At 51.9% G+C, this 19,048-nt stretch overlaps 1 protein-coding gene across 9 annotated transcripts in view; it reads right to left on the reverse strand.

Moving 5' to 3' along the window:
* Window positions 1–19,048, reverse strand: part of LOC103477426 (spectrin beta chain, non-erythrocytic 1-like) — a 93,941-nt gene that overhangs the window by 21,635 nt on the left and 53,258 nt on the right. For all 9 annotated transcript variants that reach the window (XR_014091182.1, XR_014091184.1, XR_014091183.1 and 6 more), the window contains 25 exons: window positions 18,905–19,048; window positions 16,556–16,729; window positions 15,245–15,336; window positions 14,909–14,989; window positions 14,323–14,438; window positions 13,351–13,463; window positions 11,785–11,972; window positions 11,588–11,705; window positions 10,854–11,012; window positions 9,569–9,871; window positions 7,520–7,673; window positions 7,295–7,446; window positions 6,999–7,217; window positions 6,838–6,918; window positions 5,985–6,191; window positions 5,704–5,915; window positions 5,488–5,625; window positions 5,291–5,411; window positions 5,005–5,220; window positions 3,786–4,205; window positions 3,200–3,402; window positions 3,014–3,104; window positions 2,782–2,928; window positions 1,493–1,756; window positions 985–1,209 (listed from right to left, as the gene is read on the reverse strand). The exon at window positions 18,905–19,048 is cut by the window's right edge and continues 8 nt beyond it. Coding sequence is in view for 5 of the 9 variants with exons in the window: in XM_081616400.1 (XP_081472526.1) it covers window positions 985–1,209; window positions 1,493–1,756; window positions 2,782–2,928; window positions 3,014–3,104; window positions 3,200–3,402; window positions 3,786–4,205; window positions 5,005–5,220; window positions 5,291–5,411; window positions 5,488–5,625; window positions 5,704–5,915; window positions 5,985–6,191; window positions 6,838–6,918; window positions 6,999–7,217; window positions 7,295–7,446; window positions 7,520–7,673; window positions 9,569–9,871; window positions 10,854–11,012; window positions 11,588–11,705; window positions 11,785–11,972; window positions 13,351–13,463; window positions 14,323–14,438; window positions 14,909–14,989; window positions 15,245–15,336; window positions 16,556–16,729; window positions 18,905–19,048 (4,338 nt within the window). In the remaining 4 variants the exon portion in view is untranslated. The remainder of the gene's footprint in view (window positions 1–984; window positions 1,210–1,492; window positions 1,757–2,781; window positions 2,929–3,013; window positions 3,105–3,199; window positions 3,403–3,785; window positions 4,206–5,004; window positions 5,221–5,290; window positions 5,412–5,487; window positions 5,626–5,703; window positions 5,916–5,984; window positions 6,192–6,837; window positions 6,919–6,998; window positions 7,218–7,294; window positions 7,447–7,519; window positions 7,674–9,568; window positions 9,872–10,853; window positions 11,013–11,587; window positions 11,706–11,784; window positions 11,973–13,350; window positions 13,464–14,322; window positions 14,439–14,908; window positions 14,990–15,244; window positions 15,337–16,555; window positions 16,730–18,904) is intronic.

Consider the following 19,048-nt stretch of genomic DNA (forward strand, 5'->3'; position numbering starts at 1 on the left):
ATCTGGAGAAGAAGAAACTCTGGTTCCCCTCCAGCCTCATGATCTGGAGAAGAAGAAACTCTGGTTCCCCTCCAGCCTCATGATCTGGAGAAGAAGAAACTCTGGTTCCCCTCCAGCCTCATGATCTGGAGAAGAAGAAACTCTGGTTCCCCTCCAGCCTCATGATCTGGAGAAGAAGAAACTCTGGTTCCCCTCCAGCCTCATGATCTGGAGAAGAAGAAACTCTGGTTCCCCTCCAGCCTCATGATCTGGAGAAGAAGAAACTCTGGTTCCCCTCCAGCCTCATGATCTGGAGAAGAAGAAACTCTGGTTCCCCTCCAGCCTCATGATCTGGAGAAGAAGAAACTCTGGTTCCCCTCCAGCCTCATGATCTGGAGAAGAAGAAACTCTGGTTCCCCTCCAGCCTCATGATCTGGAGAAGAAGAAACTCTGGTTCCCCTCCAGCCTCATGATCTGGAGAAGAAGAAACTCTGGTTCCCCTCCAGCCTCATCAGATATTTAATCACTTTGTTTAAAGTTCTTTATGTTCGATGCTGCAGCAGAAACTTTACTGTAACCTGATGCAAAACAAACATGTTCAAACAACTGGAAACGGTTCTGCTGCCTTTACTATGGTTTCACTGAAACCAGGACCGTCAGAACCATCAGAACCATCAGAACCATCAGAACCGTGGGGTCCAGACATCAGAACCATCAGAACCGTGGGGTCCAGACATCAGAACCATCAGAACCGTGGGGTCCAGACATCAGAACCATCAGAACCGTGGGGTCCAGACATCAGAACCGTGGGGTCCAGACATCAGAACCGTGGGGTCCAGACTGACGGTTCTCTATAAAGTGAAACTCTGATATCACACTAACTGTAAACTCGGTTCTTCTTCTATGAAAACAGAAGTAGTTGCAGCTTTAACGTTTGTTCCTGGTTTCATGTTGATGAAGTGAACCTGGAAATGACCAGAACCAGAACCGGAACTGCGGACTCACGATCTCGTCCTCCACGTCTCTGTTGAACTGGTGGATCTCGCGGGACGCCATCAGGTTGTCGCGCCTCATCTTGAGCGGCGCCAGCAGCGCCTGGAACTTGTTCTCCACGGTGATGCGCTTCCCGTCCGCCTCGTCAGAACCTTTCCCCTCCTGGCTCAGCGCCTGCGACTGCTTCTGCAGCTCCTCCACCTCCTTCTGACGCACCTCCACCTGGCTCTCCAGCATCTGCAGGGGCAGCAGCAGCAGCGTCATCAGAGGCCGAGTGCTTTCTGAGCGACACCACGGTTTATTGCTCCTAATCTAAATCACTTAAAGCTCCTTTTCAGTAATATTCTAATCCTCTCATCACGTTTCCTTTGATCCATCATCGGTCCTCTGGGTTCGGCATAGAAACACAACAACGTCAGCTTATTGATGATAACTGGTCAGGTCTGAAGAGTCCACCATCAACATCAAAGAAACCCCTATAATCTCTGCTGTACTGGTTTAACTGGTCAGACTGGTCTACCTGCTGCTTCTTCAGCATGATGTTGACGGAGGTCAGGTCTTTGCCGAAGTCGTCAGACTGCAGCTGGCTGTCCATGCCGGTCAGCCACTTGTCCAGGTCTGCGCAGCTCTGGGTGAAAAGCTCGGCCTTGTTGGCGTCAAACAGACACTTGGCCTTGGTCTGGGTGGTCGACTCAAGGTCGTCCCACATGACCTTCAGGGACGCCAGCTTCTCCTTCACCATGGCCTCCGTCTCTGGCTTCTCTGCCGTCAGCGCCTGGCCGTCCTGCAGCACAACCACACAGAGCTCAGCACAGGGAGCAAGACACGCTAGCCTAATGTTAGCATTCGCTTAGCTTTGAGGTAAGATAGCCTAAAGTTAGCATTAGCTTAGCTTTGAGATAAGCCAGCGTAATGTTAGCATTAGCTTAGCTTTGAGATAAGCTAGCCTAAAGTTAGCATTAGCTTAGCTTTGAGATAAGCCAGCCTAATGTTAGCATTAGCTTAGCTTTGAGGTAAGATAGCCTAAAGTTAGCATTAGCTTAGCTTTGAGATAAGCCAGCGTAATGTTAGCATTAGCTTAGCTTTGAGATAAGCTAGCCTAATGTTAGCATTAGCTTAGCTTTGAGATAAGCCAGCCTAAAGTTAGCATTAGCTTAGCTTTGAGATAAGCCAGCCTAAAGTTAGCATTACCTTAGCTATGAGATAAGCCAGCCTAAAGTTAGCATTAGCTTAGCTTTAAGATAAGCCAGCCTATAGTTAGCATTAGCTTAGCTTTAAGATAAGCTAGTCTGAAGTTAGTATTAGCTTAGCTTAAGATAAGCTAGCCTGAAGTTAGCATTAGCTTAGCTTTAATATAAGCTAGCCTAAAGTTAGCATTAGTTTAGATTAGAGAAGATAAGATGGCTTAAATTTTGCATTAAATTAACTTTAAGATAAGCTATCTTAAAGTTAGCATTAGCTTAGCTTTAAGATAAGCTAGCATAAAGTTAGCATTAGAGAATCAGTTAGGGTTAGCTTAGGTAAGAATAGAAAACAATAAGCTAATTGAAATCAAGCTAAGCTAAGCCAGAAGGAACTGTTTGCAGTGTAGCTTATAAAAATGCTCTTTGTTTGTGAAGAACTTTAAGGATTTATGTTTATACTAGATACTTTTACCAAACCATGTTTTCTCACTGGAACAAAGGAAGCTTTAAAGGTTCTATTTCCAACAGAGCCGTTTGCTGAAGCTAGCTCAGCGTGATTTAAACGGTGTTCTGTTTTTCTTGCTGAAAGCTTGCTTTGCGCCATGTTGAGCGTTTCCCTCCTGACCTTTTCGATCTTGTCCAGCCACTCCTTGTTTGACTGCAGCTCGGCCATGAAGGCCTGGTGCTTCAGCCACTTGCTGTGCAGGTTCCTGGCCTCGTCGTACGTCATGTCCTGAGCCGTCAGCATCTTCTCGTTGATCCACAGGGACAGCTGGGGACAGAGACACGCTGAGCGTCCAAACCAGACAACCTGACCGTCTGCAAACCGTCTGTGACCTTTCCCCGTCGGGCCTGACCTCTTGGCAGTCCTGCAGGAACTTCTGCAGGTCCCGGTTGTCCTTCAGCCTGCTCAGCAGGTCTTTAGCCGCCTGCCGGTTCTTCTTGTGTCTGAAACAAACATCAGAAGTGAGTCCAGCTCCCTGACAGGTCCAACAGATCAATGAACTCGTTTCATCTGGAGGAGCAGACAGGTTCTGTGCTACCTCTGGTCGATGGAGTCCACCTTCTCCTGGATGCGCTCGCCGTTGATGTTGCCATCGGCGACCAGGCGGCGCCCGGTGTCGACCACGCCGCTGATCTTTTCCTCGTTGGCGTCCATGGTGGTCATGAAGTCCTCCTGCTTCTTGATGGCGGCCTCGGCGCCCTCCAGGGTGGTGGGCATCTCGGTGTGGGCCAGGACGTACTCCTGAACCGGACACACACCAGAACCCAGACCAGTTGATATCATCACCAGACAGCTCTGCAGTTCTTCACCATCATCTGACGGCTCAGATGTTCTAGTGATCTAAAATGTTTGTTTTTTAAAAACTAAAACATTTTTATATTTGTTATTCATTCCTGACTGAGCCCCATTATTTAATCCTGAATGAACATGTCACTGAGCCAGAGGTCCTCCACCAGCAGGGGGCAGCACCAACCCTTCCTGTTAATGATCTCAACTTGTTTCATCAAAGAGGATCGGTTGAATGGACTTGGTTTTTTACCAGGTAAGGGTTGGGTATTGTGTGACATCACCATCCCCGTTGGTTACCTGGTTGGAGCAGCAGGTGTGACATCATCAGTGGTTACCTGGTTGTTGAGGAAGGCCTCGGCCTGCTTGGTGTCCCTCAGGAACAGCTGGTAGGCGTGGGACTGGGACAGCAGGCTCTGCCGGTTCTCCCACATCTTGTGCAGCTCGTTCCAGCCGGTGTCGAGCGCCTGCAGCCGCTGCCGCAGGAACATGTACTGGGCGTCCGTCTGGCCCTGCGTCACCATGTCCCCCATGTCCCTCATCTTCTGGTAGTCCTCCTCGTAGTTGCGGATCTCGTTCTTGATGTTCTCGTGCTGGGCCAGCAGCTTCTCGGCCTCGGCCAGCGTGTTGGGCATGTCCTCCGAGGCGATGGCCGTCTGCGTGCGGGACAGCCACGACTGGAAGTCGTCCAGCTCCCGCAGGAACTGCTGCAGCTTGCTGGCCTCGCCCAGGGACTCCTCGCGGTTCTTCAGCGTCCCCTAGAGGCGGACCGATGCAGACGGGCCGACGTCAAACACACAGATTCATCTACAGCATTTAACACGCTGATATCACAGAGCGCCGATTAATGACGTCACATATTCTCTACCACAGAGGGTTGGCTAGCTCAGAGAGTCCCTCTGCAGGTCGCGGCTGGTACTGCGGTCAACAGCGCAGAGACACAAACCAGAGAGGAACCAGGAGACGACAGACCAGGACACATCAGAGCCACGTCAGGAGACAAAACGGAGCAAACATCCACCAAAAACCTCTTCTGACTTTCAGAAGTCAAACATTTTGGTCTACTGAACTCAGATTAAGCTCAAAACTTCTGGTTCTTCTGTCAAATGTTCAACAAGATCAGAAAAGTTCAGGTTTTGTTCTTGAAAATTCCTGAAAATAATCCAAAACATTTAATAGATTTTTAGTGGAAATTTACTCCTTTTGTTCCCAAAGACCCTACATGACACTGAACAGTCGGTCTGGGAGCTCAGTGCGTTCAGCGGCTGCAGGGCGTCCTGAGTTTGGATCCTCATTTCTGACATCCTGTCAGAAATGAGGTCATTTCCTGTAGAATCGTCCTTCCATCGCAGAGCAACCAGCTTATGGAAACATGTAATTACATCTGAAACAAAATCACTTCTTTGAATCTTCCCAGAAAACTGACAGGTTTGGTTTGAGACGGTGAAACATGAAGCTTTACAAAGTTAAGCACAGCGATTATTATTGGTGATTTTCACTACTTTAACTCTCTGACTGTCCAGCAGCAGCACAGCGTTGGCAGAGACGACCTCTGACCTTCATGTCGTCCCAGACGGCGGTGATCTCGGCCAGCCGGCCCCTGATGGCGCCGGCCTGCTCCGGGTGTTCGCTCGCCAGGCGCTCCGCCTCCTTGTCCAGGTCGGCCAGCTTGTCCTCGATGGCCGCCAGGTCGCGCTCCATGCCGGTCAGCTTCCTCTGCAGCGCCATGACCCCGGCCAGGTCGTTGCCCAGCTCCTGGGTCGACTCGATCACCTGCAACACAAAGCGGCCTGCTGAGGTTCTGCCGGAGGCCCGGTTGGTCCGGACCGGGCCGGGTCGGTACCTTGGTCTTCTCCTTGATCCAGGACTTGGTCTCGTTGCACTCCAGGTGGTAGTTCTGGACGCCCAGCGCCGAGTTCAGGTTCTCCTTCTTCTGGTCCACCAGGTCTCTGAACTGGCTCCACCTGGACACGGACAGAACCGCCATCAGAACCAGGGCGTTCCAGCTGGACCCGGCTCGGCCCGGCCCGGCCCACTCGCCTGGTGTTGAGCTTGTCCTGCTGGGCCCGGATCTCGGTCTCCCCGGGGTGGCCGCTGTGGACCAGCTGCCGGGCCACCTGGTTCACCACGGCGACGCGGGACGCCTGGCTGTTCATCTCCGGCTCCAGACTCTCGAACCTGCAGGCAGACGGACAGCGAGCCGTGAGGAACGCCGGCGGTTCTGCTCCCGGCCCGCGGTTCCGGTCCGGGTCTCACCGGTGCTGGACCACCTCCAGGTCCTCCAGCTTGTCCGGGATGTCCATGCCGTTGAGCCACTGCTCCTTCTCGTCGACCCACAGCTCGCAGGCGCTGGCCTCGCTCAGCAGCTTGTAGAGCGCCAGCGCGTCCTGCAGCGCCTGCTTCCTGAGCCGGGTCAGCTCCGCCACCTCCGCGTACCGTTCCTCGATGCCGGCCAGCCGGGCCTGGACCTGCGGGGCAAAGGCGGCGGTGAGGCGGGGCGTCCCGGCCCGGTGTGGGCGCGGCGGCGGCGGCGTTACCTCCTGGGATCCGGCCTTGTGCGGCGGCAGCGTCTGCGCCTGCTCGTGCAGCGCCTCGATGACGGGCCGGTAGCTGCTGATCTCCTCCGCCACGTCTTTGTGCTTCTTCACCAGAGCCTGCGCCGAGAACTCGTCATGGCCGACGTCCTCGCTGGACACGATGCGCAGGACGTCCAGCATCCAGGTGTCGATGTCGTCAGCGTCAGCCTGAGGGTCAAAGGTCAGGTCAGAGCAATAATTCATCTATAGACACTGGATCAGCATAACACACCTGATTCCACCATTTCACTGAACAGCAAAGCATTCTGGGAAAAACTTTAGCTGCTCAGCTTCTCACAGTGAGCGGAGCTAGCTTTGTGACGTCAACGCACTCTTTGGTTACCTAGCAACACCCTGCAGAGTATTTTATGGTTACCTAGCAACACCCTGCAGAGTATTTAATGGTTACCTAGCAACAGCCTGCAGAGTATTTAATGGTTACCTAGCAACAGCCTGCAGAGTATTTAATGGTTACCTAGCAACAGCCTGCAGAGTATTTTATGGTTACCTAGCAACACCCTGCAGAGTATTTTATGGTTACCTAGCAACAGCCTGCAGAGTATTTAATGGTTACCTAGCAACACCCTGCAGAGTATTGTATGGTTACCTAGCAACAGCCTGCAGAGTATTGTATGGTTACCTAGCAACAGCCTGCAGAGTATTGTACGGTTACCTAGCAACACCCTGCAGAGTATTTTATGGTTACCTAGCAACACCCTGCAGAGTATTGTACCAGGAAGTGGTGCCTGGGCAGCAGGAAGTGGCTCTCTGACCTCTGACTGGGATCCAGCTGGGATCTGTGGGAGGTTCTCACCTGGAACTGGTGCAGGTTGCAGGCCTCCTGCAGGCGGGTTTTCCGTACGGCAGACAGGCGCTCCAGAGCCGCCCACTGATCCTGCAGAGACAGGAAGTGCCCCGTTAGGCTGGCTCTTTCAGAGTAAAAGCCTCCTGACCTTTGACCCCGTGTCGGCCCACCTGGATGTCCTGGATGCGCTCCTTGATCTTCTCGGCTCCGAAGTGGTTGTCGTCCACCAGCTGCTGGCCCTGCCTGACGGTCTGCTGCAGGTGGGCGGCGCGGCCGCTCATCTCGTCCTCGAAGGCTTTGTGCTGACTCAGCAGCCGCACCGTTCCCGTCAGATCCTTCCCGTGATCCTCCGACGACAGGATCTGCTCCTTCTCCCGGATCCAGCCCTCCTGCAAACCAGAACGCCAGGTTACCGTGGAAACCGCCGCCGCTGCACGGCCGGCGGAGGGGTCGGAGGTCAGCGGACCTCCTCGGCCATCTCCCAGAAGAACTTCCAGAGGCGGCGGGATTCCTCCAGGCGGGCGCGCCGCTCCGCCGCCAGCTGGTTCAGCTCCTGGTAGCAGAACTCCATGTGCGCTATGCGGTCCCGGATGACCTGCGGGTCGCAGGGCTTGTAGCCTGGGGGGAGGAAGAGGAGCGGTGAGGAAGAGGAGCGGCGTGGACAGACGGACGGCGGGCGGCGCCGGCGTACCGTCGGTGTCGCTGGCGAACTTCTGGGCGTTGCTGTTGACGTTGCGGACGCGGTCGGCCTGGATGGAGATGTCGGCCTCCACCAGAGCGTGCTTCTGCAGCAGATCCTCCACACCCAGCAGGTGCTTCCCGTAGTCCTGGGACAGCAGCAGCATCTGCCGGGGTCAGAGGTCAACACAGGACGGTCAACCAGGCATGGGGTTATTCAGAGAGATCAGAGACAAAAACACAAAAACATTTTTCTGCTGAATCGTCTAAAACTATTAAAACATTCTGGAAAATGTTTCTGTTTTCATCTCCAGCTTCGTGAAGCTGCTGCTGTTTGAGTCTGATTCCCACTGGACCTGCAGCGCCGCCTGCTGGCCACCTGCTGACCTGCAGCGCCGCCTGCTGGCCGCTTGTTGGCCTGCAGCGCCGCCTGCTGGCCTGCAGCTCCACCTGCTGGCCGCTTGTTGGCCTGCAGCGCCGCCTGCTGGCCACCTGCTGACCTGCAGCTCCACCTGCTGGCCGCTTGTTGGCCTGCAGCGCCGCCTGCTGGCCACCTGCTGACCTGCAGCGCCGCCTGCTGGCCTGCAGCTCCACCTGCTGGCCTGCAGCTCCGCCTGCTGACCTGCAGCGCCGCCTGCTGGCCTGCAGCGCCGCCTGCTGGCCTGCAGCGCCGCCTGCTGGCCTGCAGCGCCGCCTGCTGGCCTGCAGCGCCGCCTGCTGGCCTGCAGCGCCGCCTGCTGGCCTGCAGCGCCGCCTGCTGGCCTGATGAGCATGTTAACAATAACCAACTAATGATTTTATGATTTAAACAGATAATAAAAAATATCCTGCAGAACTTTATCAAGTTATTGATAAAACTTAAACAGAGAAATTTCAGTTTAAATGAATCCTGGATCCATTTTACATTCTGAACCGTATTAACATCATAAATTTGATCAGAATTAATGAAACAACCCATTAAAAAGCTGCTAAAATAAAAACCTGCACTAAAATGAAACATGGAAAATCTTTTCTCACTAATAAAGTTTGTGTGTGAATATTCAGATAAAATCTGCTCTGTTCCGATTATAAAACAATTTTTAAGAATCAAATCATTTCTGAGGACCACAGAGATGTTTACAGCGGACCAGATGTGGCCCACGGACCTCGAGTTTGACACGCCTGGTCTGGAGGATTACGAGTCCAGAATGTGTGCAGGTAAAACGGTTTCTCTTTTATTACTTGGACTGAAAGAGGAACCGTTAATCACCTTCACTGGGATTTACATAAATATGAATTAGATCAATAATTAAATTATATTTTCTGATCATTTCTGAAAAACAGAAAAATCTTTATAAAGCAGGATCTTTGTGACTCTGCTGGTTTGAACAAAGATCTGCAAATGTTTTAGTGATGCGTGGGTTTGCAGAGCGAGGCTGAGCGTTGCCTTGGCAACGGGTTGTGGTTTACAGCGTCGCTTTGGTGACAGAAAGATGAACTTCAGCTGGAAACCAGGCAGGAAGAGGAAACTGGCCGGTCTGTCCGTCTTTCACTGTGATTTAAATAAATCATCAGCCAATCAGATCGTCCGATTTAACCTCATTTAGCCTCTTTGTGTCCGTCTGGACATTTTAACTCCTTCAGCTGTAAAAACAACAGAAAATGTTTGTTTTTTAGACGGTGGAGGTTCGACGTGTTTCAGTCAATCATATTTATTCCATGATGAAATGGAGCAGTCATAGTTTTTAATTAAAAATATAATTTCACTTTAGGGTTTTCATGAAAAAAACAACAACATTGAGGAACAAATTATTTTGTATATAATTATAAATTTAAGCAAATAAATGAATGTTTACCTTTAAGTGAGAATTTTAGTCAAAAACGGTAAAAGAGGAAATTATATGAATTACTAATAAAGACGTGGCGAGTTTTTATCCTTATTTAAATAAAACCAGATGGACGCAGCGACACGTTTACCTCCAGGTAAAGACGGAAACGAGTCATTTCTAATAAACTGAGTAAAATAATCCTCCAGTCCAAACGGCAGGTTCGTGGCGCCTCAGGGTGAGGATGAGGACGCTACCTTCATCTCGTCCATCCAGTCCATGATGTACAGCATCTCCTGGAAAACCCTCTGCAGGCCCAGGTTGAGCTCCAGCCGGTGGCGCCGGGCCTTCAGCAGCTCCAGCAGGTATTCCCACAGCCGGATCACGTTGTCCTTCCTCGCCGTGATGCGCTTGATGTCATGGTAACTCTCCGCCTCCAGCTCCCTCGCCACGGCAACCACCGCCTGGACGCGCTCCTCGTACGCCGCGATGTCCGTCTCTATGGCTTCATGCTTCTTGGTGGCCGCCTCCACGGCCTGAAGGTCGAACCCAAAGTTATCCTGGAGAGGAAGAGAGGAAGAGGAGAGGAAGAGGAGAGGAAGAGAGGAAGAGGAGAGGAAGAGAGGAAGAGGAGAGGAAGAGAGGAAGAGGAGAGGAAGAGGAGAGGAAGACGAGAGGAAGAGGAGAGGAAGAGAGGAAGAGGAGAGGAAGAGGAGAGGAAGAGAGGAAGAGGAGAGGGGAAGAGGAGAGGAAGACGAGAGGAAGAGGAGAGGAAGAGGAGAGGAAGAGAGGAAGAGGAGAGGAAGAGAGGAAGAGGAGAGGAAGAGGAGAGGAAGAGAGGAAGAGGAGAGGAGAGGAAGAGGAAGAGGAGAGGAAGAGAGGAAGAGGAAGAGGAGAGGAAGAGAGGAAGAGGAGAGGAAGAGAGGAAGAGGAAGAGGAGGAAGAGAGAGGAAGAGAGGAAGAGGAGAGGAAGAGAGAGAGGAAGAGGAGAGGAAGAGAGGAAGAGGAGAGGGGAGGAAGAGGAGAGGAAGACGAGAGGAAGAGGAGAGGAGAGGAAGAGGAAGAGGAGAGGAAGACGAGAGGAAGAGAGGAAGAGGAGAGGAAGAGGAGAGGAGAGGAGAGGAAGAGAGGAAGAGGAGAGGAAGAGAGGAAGAGGAAGAGGAGAGGAAGACGAGAGGAAGAGAGGAAGAGGAGAGGAAGAGAGGAAGAGGAGAGGGGAGGAAGAGGAGAGGAAGACGAGAGGAAGAGGAGAGGAGAGGAAGAGGAAGAGGAGAGGAAGACGAGAGGAAGAGAGGAAGAGGAGAGGAAGAGGAGAGGAAGAGAGGAAGAGGAGAGGAAGACGAGAGGAAGAGGAGAGGAAGAGAGGAAGAGGAGAGGAAGAGGAGAGGAAGAGGAGAAAGAACAAAGGAAGAAGAGGAATCAGAGGAGAAACAGAAAAATGAAGGAAATAAATCTGAATTAACAAGTAAAACATTCTCCTATCATGAGTGGACATGTCCAGGTGAGTCCAGGTGAGTCCAGGTGAGTCCAGGTGAGTGGTACCTGTGAGACCAGCCTCTGGTTCTCGCTCAGCCACGTCTCCCTCATGGCGGCCTTGCGGTCGAAGCGTCTGGCCAGCTGCTCCAGCTTCTCCTGGCGGATCAGCTCCGTCCTCAGGGCCAGCTCCCGCTCATGCTCCGCCTTCTCCAGGCGCTCCCAGGCCTGAAACAAACGCACCCGGGTCAGAGCGGGGTCGTGACCTCAGGTCGGAGCAGGGACGGTGACCCGGGGTCAGAGCGGGGTCGTGACCTCGGGTCAGAGCGGGGTCGTGACCCCGAGCCGGAGCGGGCACGGAAACCCCGGGTCAGAGCGGGGTCGTGACCTCAGGTCGGAGCAGGGACGGTGACCCGGGGTCAGAGCGGGGTCGTGACCTCGGGTCAGAGCGGGGACGGTGACCCCGGGCCGGATCGGGGTCTCCGGGTCGGAGCGGGGTCAGCGACCCTGGGTTGGAGCGGGGTCACCGACCCCGGGTCGGAGTGGGGTCACCGACCCCGGGTCGGAGTGGGGTCACCGACCCCGGGTCGGAGTGGGGTCTCCGTCCCCGGGTCGGTGACCCCGGGTCAGAGCGGGGTCTCCGTCCCCGGGTCGGTGACCCCGGGTCAGAGCGGGGTCACCGACCCCGGGTCGGAGTGGGGCCTCCGTCCCCGGGTCGGAGTGGGGCCTCCGTCCCCGGGTCGGTGACCCCGGGTCAGAGCGCGGTCTCTGACCTTCGCCCCCTGATGTCTCGCTGCAGGTACCTTGTTGATGTCGGAGATGAGCTTCCCCTCGCGCGGCGTGAAAACCTTCTGGTTGTTGGCCCTCATCTTGCTCTGGATGGTGAAGAGCAGAACCTCCAGGTTCCCCTTCTCTGTGAACCTGGACCCAGACGTCACGTTTACTCAAACATCCACAGCTGCGTGTTGTTTACAACATGCTACACGCTCGTTCCCCTGACTTGGGCGGTTTCTCCACGGTGCGGTACGTGTTGAAGGCCTGCAGCTGCTGCTGGACGCCCACCAGCGAGTTGGCGAACTTCCTGTTGTTGAGGATGATGATGGTCTGCTCGATCCACTCCAGCAGGTCCGACGCCAGAGACTCGTACTTCTCGATCATCTTCTCCGTCTCGATGGCGTTGTCCAGAACCTGCGAGGCGGCGCGAAGGGAAAAACGCTCCGTCAGCAGAGACGATACACAGAGAGCAAAAACCAACGAATCTGTTTTACTGGGTTTCCTAAGAAAACTTTACTGAACTGTCATTTAAAGCAGGGGTGTCCAAAGTGTGGTCTGGGGGCCGTTTGTGGCCCTCAAAGTGATTCTGTGTGGCCCTAAATAACAATACAAAAATGGCTCCAATTTGACTTGAGTTTGGAGATTTATGCAAAGACAAGGTTAAATTTTCCTAAAGATCCAGATGAATTAAAATCATCTTCTGTCATCGAGCTTCTTTATGTAGCTTCAAGCTCTCAGTAATTAGAAATAAATGTTAACTGATGGCAGCTTGTGTCCCTTTAAGACGAGGTGAAGCTGCCAGACTTTATGTTTCAGGTTCAAAAGAAGAATAAAGATTTGAAATGTTACAGTGAAACGAGCTGAATCTGAACCTGAATCACTTTCAAACCGACGGTTTTACAAAACGTCTGGACACATTTAACCTTCGTCCTCAGGATTGGACCAATCAGCTGCAGAGCTGGGCTCTGACCAATCAGCTGCAGAGCTGGGCTCTGACCAATCAGAGGACGCCAAGCCTGACTGGGGCTGCTGGGTCAGAACCAGCAATGGGTCGGAACCAGACGGGTCAAAAACAGAGACGGGTCGGAACCAGCTACGGGTCAGAACCAGTGACGGGTCAGAACCAGCTACGGGTCAGAACCAGGCGGGTCAGAACCAGTGACGGGTCGGAACCAGAGACGGGTCAGAACCAGTGACGGGTCAGAACCAGCTACGGGTCAGAACCAGACGGGTCGGAACCAGAGACGGGTCAGAACCAGGCGGGTCAGAACCAGCTACGGGTCGGAACCAGAGACGGGTCGGAACCAGAGACGGGTCAGAACCAGAGACGGGTCAGAACCAGACGGGTCAGAACCAGGCGGGTCAGAACCAGCTACGGGTCGGAACCAGAGACGGGTCGGAACCAGAGACGGGTCAGAACCAGCTACGGGTCAGAACCAGTGACGGGTCGGAACCAGAGACGGGTCAGAACCAGAGACGGGTCAGAACCAGACGGGTCGGAACCAGAGACGGGTCAGAACCAGGCGGGTCAGAACCAGCTACGGGTCGGAACCAGAGACGGGTCGGAACCAGAGACGGGTCGGAACCAGAGACGGGTCAGAACCAGACGGGTCGGAACCAGAGACGGGTCAGAACCAGACGGGTCGGAACCAGAGACAGGTCCGGACCAGGCGGGTCAGAACCAGCTACGGGTCGGAACCAGCTACGGGTCGGAACCAGCTACGGGTCAGAACCAGCTACGGGTCAGAACCAGCTACGGGTCAGAACCAGCTACGGGTCAGAACCAGCTCACCTTGCCGATCCTCTTGCCCTCCACCTTCAGCGCCTTCATCTTGGAGAAGTAGTGGTAATAAGTGACGACGTAGGTGATGATGGATTTCTCATCAGGGTGTTCAACGCTGATGTCTGCAGAGAGAGAGAGACGCAGAGAGAGAGTGTTAGTGTGTGTGAGAGGGTGTGTGTGTGTGTTAATGTGTGTGTGTGTGTGTGTTAATGTGTGTGTGTGTGTGTTAGTGTGTGTGTGTTAGTGTGTGTGTGTGTGTGTGTTAGTGTATGTGAGAGTGTGTGTGTGTTAGTGTGTGTGTTAGTGTGTGTGTTAGTGTGTGTGAGAGTGTGTGTGTGTGAGAGTGTGTGTGTGTGTGAGTGTTAGTGTGTGTGTGTGTTAGTGTGTGTGTGTGTGTTAGTGTTAGTGTGTGTTAGTGTGTGTGTGTTAGTGTGTGTGTGTGTTAGTGTGTGTGTGTGTGTTAGTGTTAGTGTGTGTTAGTGTGAGTGTGTGTGTGTTAGTGTGTTAGTGTGTGTGTGTGTGTGTGTGTTAGTGTGTGTGTGTGTGTGTGTGTTAGTGTGTGTGTGTGTGTGTGTGTTAATGTGTGTGTTAGTCTGTTAGTGTGTGTGTGTGTTAGTGTGTGTGTTAGTGTGTGTGTGTGTGTGTTAGTGTGTGTGTTAGTGTGTGTGTGTGTGTGTTAGTGTGTGTGTGTTAGTGTGTGTGTGTGTGTGTTAGTGTGTGTGTGTGTGTGTTAGTGTGTGTGTGTGTGTTAGTGTGTGTGTGTGTGTGTTAGTGTGTGTGTGTGTGTGTTAGTGTGTGTGTGTTAGTGTGTGTGTGTGTGTGTTAGTGTGTGTGTGTGTGTGTTAGTGTGTGTGTGTGTGTTAGTGTGTGTGTGTGTGTGTGTGTGTGTGTGTGTGTGTGTGTGTTAGTGTGTGTGTGTTTGTGTGTGTGTGTTAGTGTGTGTGTGTTAGTGTGCGTGTGTGTGTGTGTGTGTGTGCTGACCTTCCGGGTCCAGCAGCTTGGTCAGCCCCAGGTGTTGCTCTGCCAGGTTGAAGGCGTTCTGCAGGTTGTAGTGAGCGTTGGACTTCTTCAGCTTATCAAAGTCGATCAGATCAGGTCTGAAAACGACAAGAAAACCCTTCAAAATAAAACACGACCCTTCAAAATAAATGATGTGTGATCTTTAGCAGGCCTGACGGAAACACTCGAGGTCAAAGGTCAACAGTAATGGATATAATCATTGTTAATATTTGACATCAAAAGTTCAATGCTGCGGTCTTCAACATGGGGGTCGTGGCCCCCACTGGGGCCAGGAGGTTCCTCACTAATTAGATGTTTGTGTCTTCAAACGAACATCAACATGAATCCATCGTGTAACAAACTGATAAAACGAGGCAGAAAAACGTTTAGCGAGCAAAAATCTGTTTAACTTAAAAGTTCTGCATTTTATGCTGATGACATCATTGAAATATTATAAACTAAAGTTTAAAATCATTTTCCAGGATGAAAATCCTCTGGTTCAATGAGGGTATTTAAGTTCACATCAGCTTTACTAGCCGGCTGTCTCTGATGAGGAGGATGAAGGTACCTGTGCTTGTGGATGAGGGCGTTGAAGGCCATCCCGTCTCTCCAGCTGGTGGTGAAGTTGTGGATGTTGACGTTGGGATACCTGAGCAGGAAGTCAGAGGATCAGCGGTGAAAGTTTCACAGAAACTGGAAACATCGATAATAAAACATGGAAACATCGTGTCGGCCGTTTCATGATCATCAGATCGTAAACAGAAAAATGTCCAATCGGCCTGAAACTGAGCCGTTTCTGTTCTCTGTGAACTAAACACTCAGGTTAAAACTTCTAATCTAGCCTGTAAGGCCTGTGGAGGTTTCAGGGTCAGAGGTCAGAGGTCATCAGGTGTTGTGTACCGACCCTGCAGTCTTCATCTGGCACCAGAGCAGCAGAGCGTCTTTAGCCGACTTCTTCTCCTTGTTGTCCTCCGTCTCCACACTGATGTCCTGGATCTGAGACACACACAAGGTCAGAGGTCAAAACGGAACCAAAGTGGACCAAGCAGAACAGAAACCCTGAAACTGACGGCACATTTTCTCCAAGCCTCGCTCCAAGTGTCTCATCTCCATTTAAATCCTTCAAACCAAAGACGGAGAAAGGGGCTAAAATAAACCCTGAAGTTTCTCTATGAGCCGCCGCGTCGCACTGCACAGCACTCCACTGCTGAAGGAAAGGCCTGCTGATCCGGCTGGAGCCTCCGACGGTTCAGAGAGGTGAATACAGGCGTCTCACTCCTCTCCATTAGATTCACTTTAATCTGACTGAACTTTCATTCCAGCAGCTGCTTTAGACATTTAGAGAAACCAACACTGACGTGTTCAGAACCGTTTTCTCAGCTGGATGTGAGAAACGGATCCGTTTTGTTTCCAACCAGTTAAAACGTTCTGATCAATCAGGTTTCCTGAAGGTCTGACTGGATTCTCCTGTAGAGTCTGAAACTGAAAGAAAAATCAAAGAAGCTGAACTCTGACCTCTGACCTGGTCATCATTCAGACACCAGAGACTCTTAAAATGAAGGGATGAACCAGTGAGGATGAACCCATGAAGTGCTAACACATTAAATCACCTGGCCTATCAGCAGAAAGGTTCCTGTAGCTAGCTGTTAGCTACAGGATAGCTAGCTGTTAGCTACAGGATAGCTAGCTGTTAGCCATTAGCTACAGGATAGGTAGCTGTTAGCTACAGAATAGCTAGCTGTTAGCCGTTAGCTACAGGATAGCTAACTGTTAGCTACAGGATAGCTAGCTGTTAGCTACAGGATAGCTAGCTGTTAGCGGTTAGCTATAGAAACGGGAACAGACGTTAGCTGCCAACTCTACAAAACAACCAAACATTCTTACAGGCAGAAATTTGGTTTTTAGCTAATTTATGAACAATAATCTCGTTATAATCTGAGGTAGCCCTCTGTGAGGTTCTAGCAGAAACTGTCTGACCTTCATTGATGGACGTCCCTCAGCCCGACTCGGGCCACCAGAACCCGACCCAGATATCTCTGACTGCAGCAGCTAAAGCGCAGAGCGGTTCGTCCGGCCGGCTCCGTTTCAGCCTGATTCTTCTGGCAGGATGGATTTAATCCTCACAGCTTATCAAAGATAAATCCTGTCCGCCCATTTCAGCCGTGATGACGTCATAAACACCAGCAGCAGCGGTTCTGACCCGTTTTACGCTCACCTGGAAGCGCAGGATGATGGTCCAGATGAGGCCCAGCGTGAGGCGGTGGTTTCCGTCCACGATGTCGTGGGAGCCCATGTTCTCCAGGTGGACCCGCTGCTCCTTCAGGAACTGCAGGGCCTTGTCCACGTTCTCCAGGCAGTGGATCCGCATGCGGCCCTTGGTGGGTTTGGGCTGGATGCAGACAAACCCACAGAGCAGAACCGGTCACATTACACACCCTGAAACCTGTGGGCTTCCTCATGTGGAAACGTCAGAGGGAGCAGCAGCTGCAGACACAGCTGGCCGACTTCACCGCCGTTTCTCAGTTTGGCTGTGAGAACAGAAACGGTTCATGTTTATGACTAATAACTCAACAAACCAGGAAACGGCCTTTAGCTGCAGCCGTTAGCGAAGGAACACCTGCTACACCGAGGCTAGCAGCAGCCTCTGCTGGTCTGTGTTCGGTTTCCATGGTAACCAGGCAGCGCTAGCTGAAAAGGTAGCTCTGCTAACGCTAAAGCACTCGTCATAAACTAAAGCTGGTTTCTGAATAGCTAAAGCGTTACAGCAGCGTAGCATTTATGTAAGCTAATGCTAACGCGCCAACAGGAGGCTCTGAAATAAAAGCTAATTTTTGCATTTGTTTAATGAAGCAGTTTGTTCAGGGTTGTGTGGTTTTTGCTTCACAGCTGGCTGTTGCTAGGCGCTGCATAAATAAACCAATAAAGCTTTAAGGTCTTTGCTTCAACGGCAAACTGTAAAAATATAACGTCTTAAAATATGAACAACCTCACATTTCTCATGAAACATTCGATTGTTCACCATTTAAATGATGAATCTTTCTGCTGCTCTACCACATGGTGGCGCTGTCGCCTGCATGTTAATGACATTTGGGTTCCTCTTCCTCCTGATGAAGAGCAGAGGAGCCTCCCAGTATGTGAACTGGTGGAAGTCCAGTTTCCCCAGCAGGCTGGCTGTCAGACTCTTCCTCCTCATCCTCCTCTTCCTCTGGCAGCGTTTCCTGCGGCTCTTTCTCGGCGCTGACAGCCTCCATGCTGCTGCAGCCGCTTCACACAGTTTCCCTTCATTCATGAGGCTCTGCAGGCCGAGGGAGCAGATCTGGGCTCTGGAGGGAGCCCCGCTGGTTCCTGTGTGTGTGTGTGTGTGTGTGTGTGTGTGTGTGTGTGTGTGTGTGTGTGTGTGTGTGTGTGTGTGTGTGTGTGACGGGTTGAGAAAAGGCCGGATGGCCGCAGACAGGAGCAGAAAAAACCCAGAGTCACCAGATCCAGAGGGTGATGCAGGGAGAGTGTGTGTGTGTGTGTGTGTGTGTGTGTGTCTGTGTGTGTGTGTGTGCGTGAGTGTGTGTGTGTGATGGGAAAACAGCAGGCCTGAAGTGGGCTTGTATTCCCGTTTCCATGGTAACAGAACAACAATCATTCCTCAGAGCAGAAATGTGAAAGAATGTGTTTCCAGTGTTTCCAGTGAGGCCCTGCAGCCACACGCTGATATGAAAAGTGCTGAGTCACTGGTTGCTATGGCGACTCCCTCCTTCATTTCAGGAACAGATGGGAAGACGAGCCCACAGCATCACTACTCACCAGACAGGAATTCAAACCTCAAACAAACAGCGACAGAACATGAAGACACCAGTGGATAAAACCAGCAGGAACAGCTGGGATCCACCAGATCCAGATCCAGATCCACCAGATCCGGATCTAGATCCACCAGATCCAGATCCACCAGATCCAGATCCAGATCCTGATCCACCAGATCCTGAATTCAACACCCTGATAATTTTCTAAAGGTACAAACTGTAAACTGTATCCAGCCACCCACTGATTCGTCCCTCTGGACTTTGTTTGAGCCGTCTGGACGTTGCTGGTGTCTCTTGCTGAGGCTGAACTGGAAACCAGTCGAGTTTCTCTTCAAACGATATAATCTGGTATAATCTGGTATAATCTCTGCTAATGTCATCACACTGTGCCGATTCCACCGTTTCATCCGGATCATTTTATTCCAACATCTCCTGATCTGTTGATCCGGGTTCCTGTCAGGCCGTCTCTGATTGGCTGTTATTCAAGCAGCTGGGAGGAAACCAGTAAGGTGTGTGTTACCTTACAGGCGGTTGCTGGGTAACCAAGAACCGCCAAAAGAGCTTAGCCAAGGCCGTTCCTCTGCCTACATCTCCCAGAATGCTGTGCGGTCCAGTGAGCTCCTGAATGTCCTGTCAGACTATCTGCTGATATTGATCATGTGGTTATTATATCTGTTATTGATTTGCTGTCCAGCGTTGAATTCTGTGTCGGTCCAGATGGACCTGCAAGGAACCAGTGAGTGTGACGGTGTGTGTTCCGGGTCCAAACCCACCAGCCGCTCTCCAGACAGAACCTCCAGCAGCTTGATGAGCATCCGGCCGTCCCGCAGGTCCATGTACAGGTCAGTGATCCGACACGAAACCCTGGACAGGTGGGAGTTCACCCACTTGGTGAAGGTCTTCTTCTGCACCGCCTC

This window comes from Poecilia reticulata, chromosome 15 (assembly GCF_904066995.2).
Source record: "Poecilia reticulata chromosome 15, P_reticulata-male-v2, whole genome shotgun sequence".
NCBI classification, from domain to species: domain Eukaryota; kingdom Metazoa; phylum Chordata; class Actinopteri; order Cyprinodontiformes; family Poeciliidae; genus Poecilia; species Poecilia reticulata.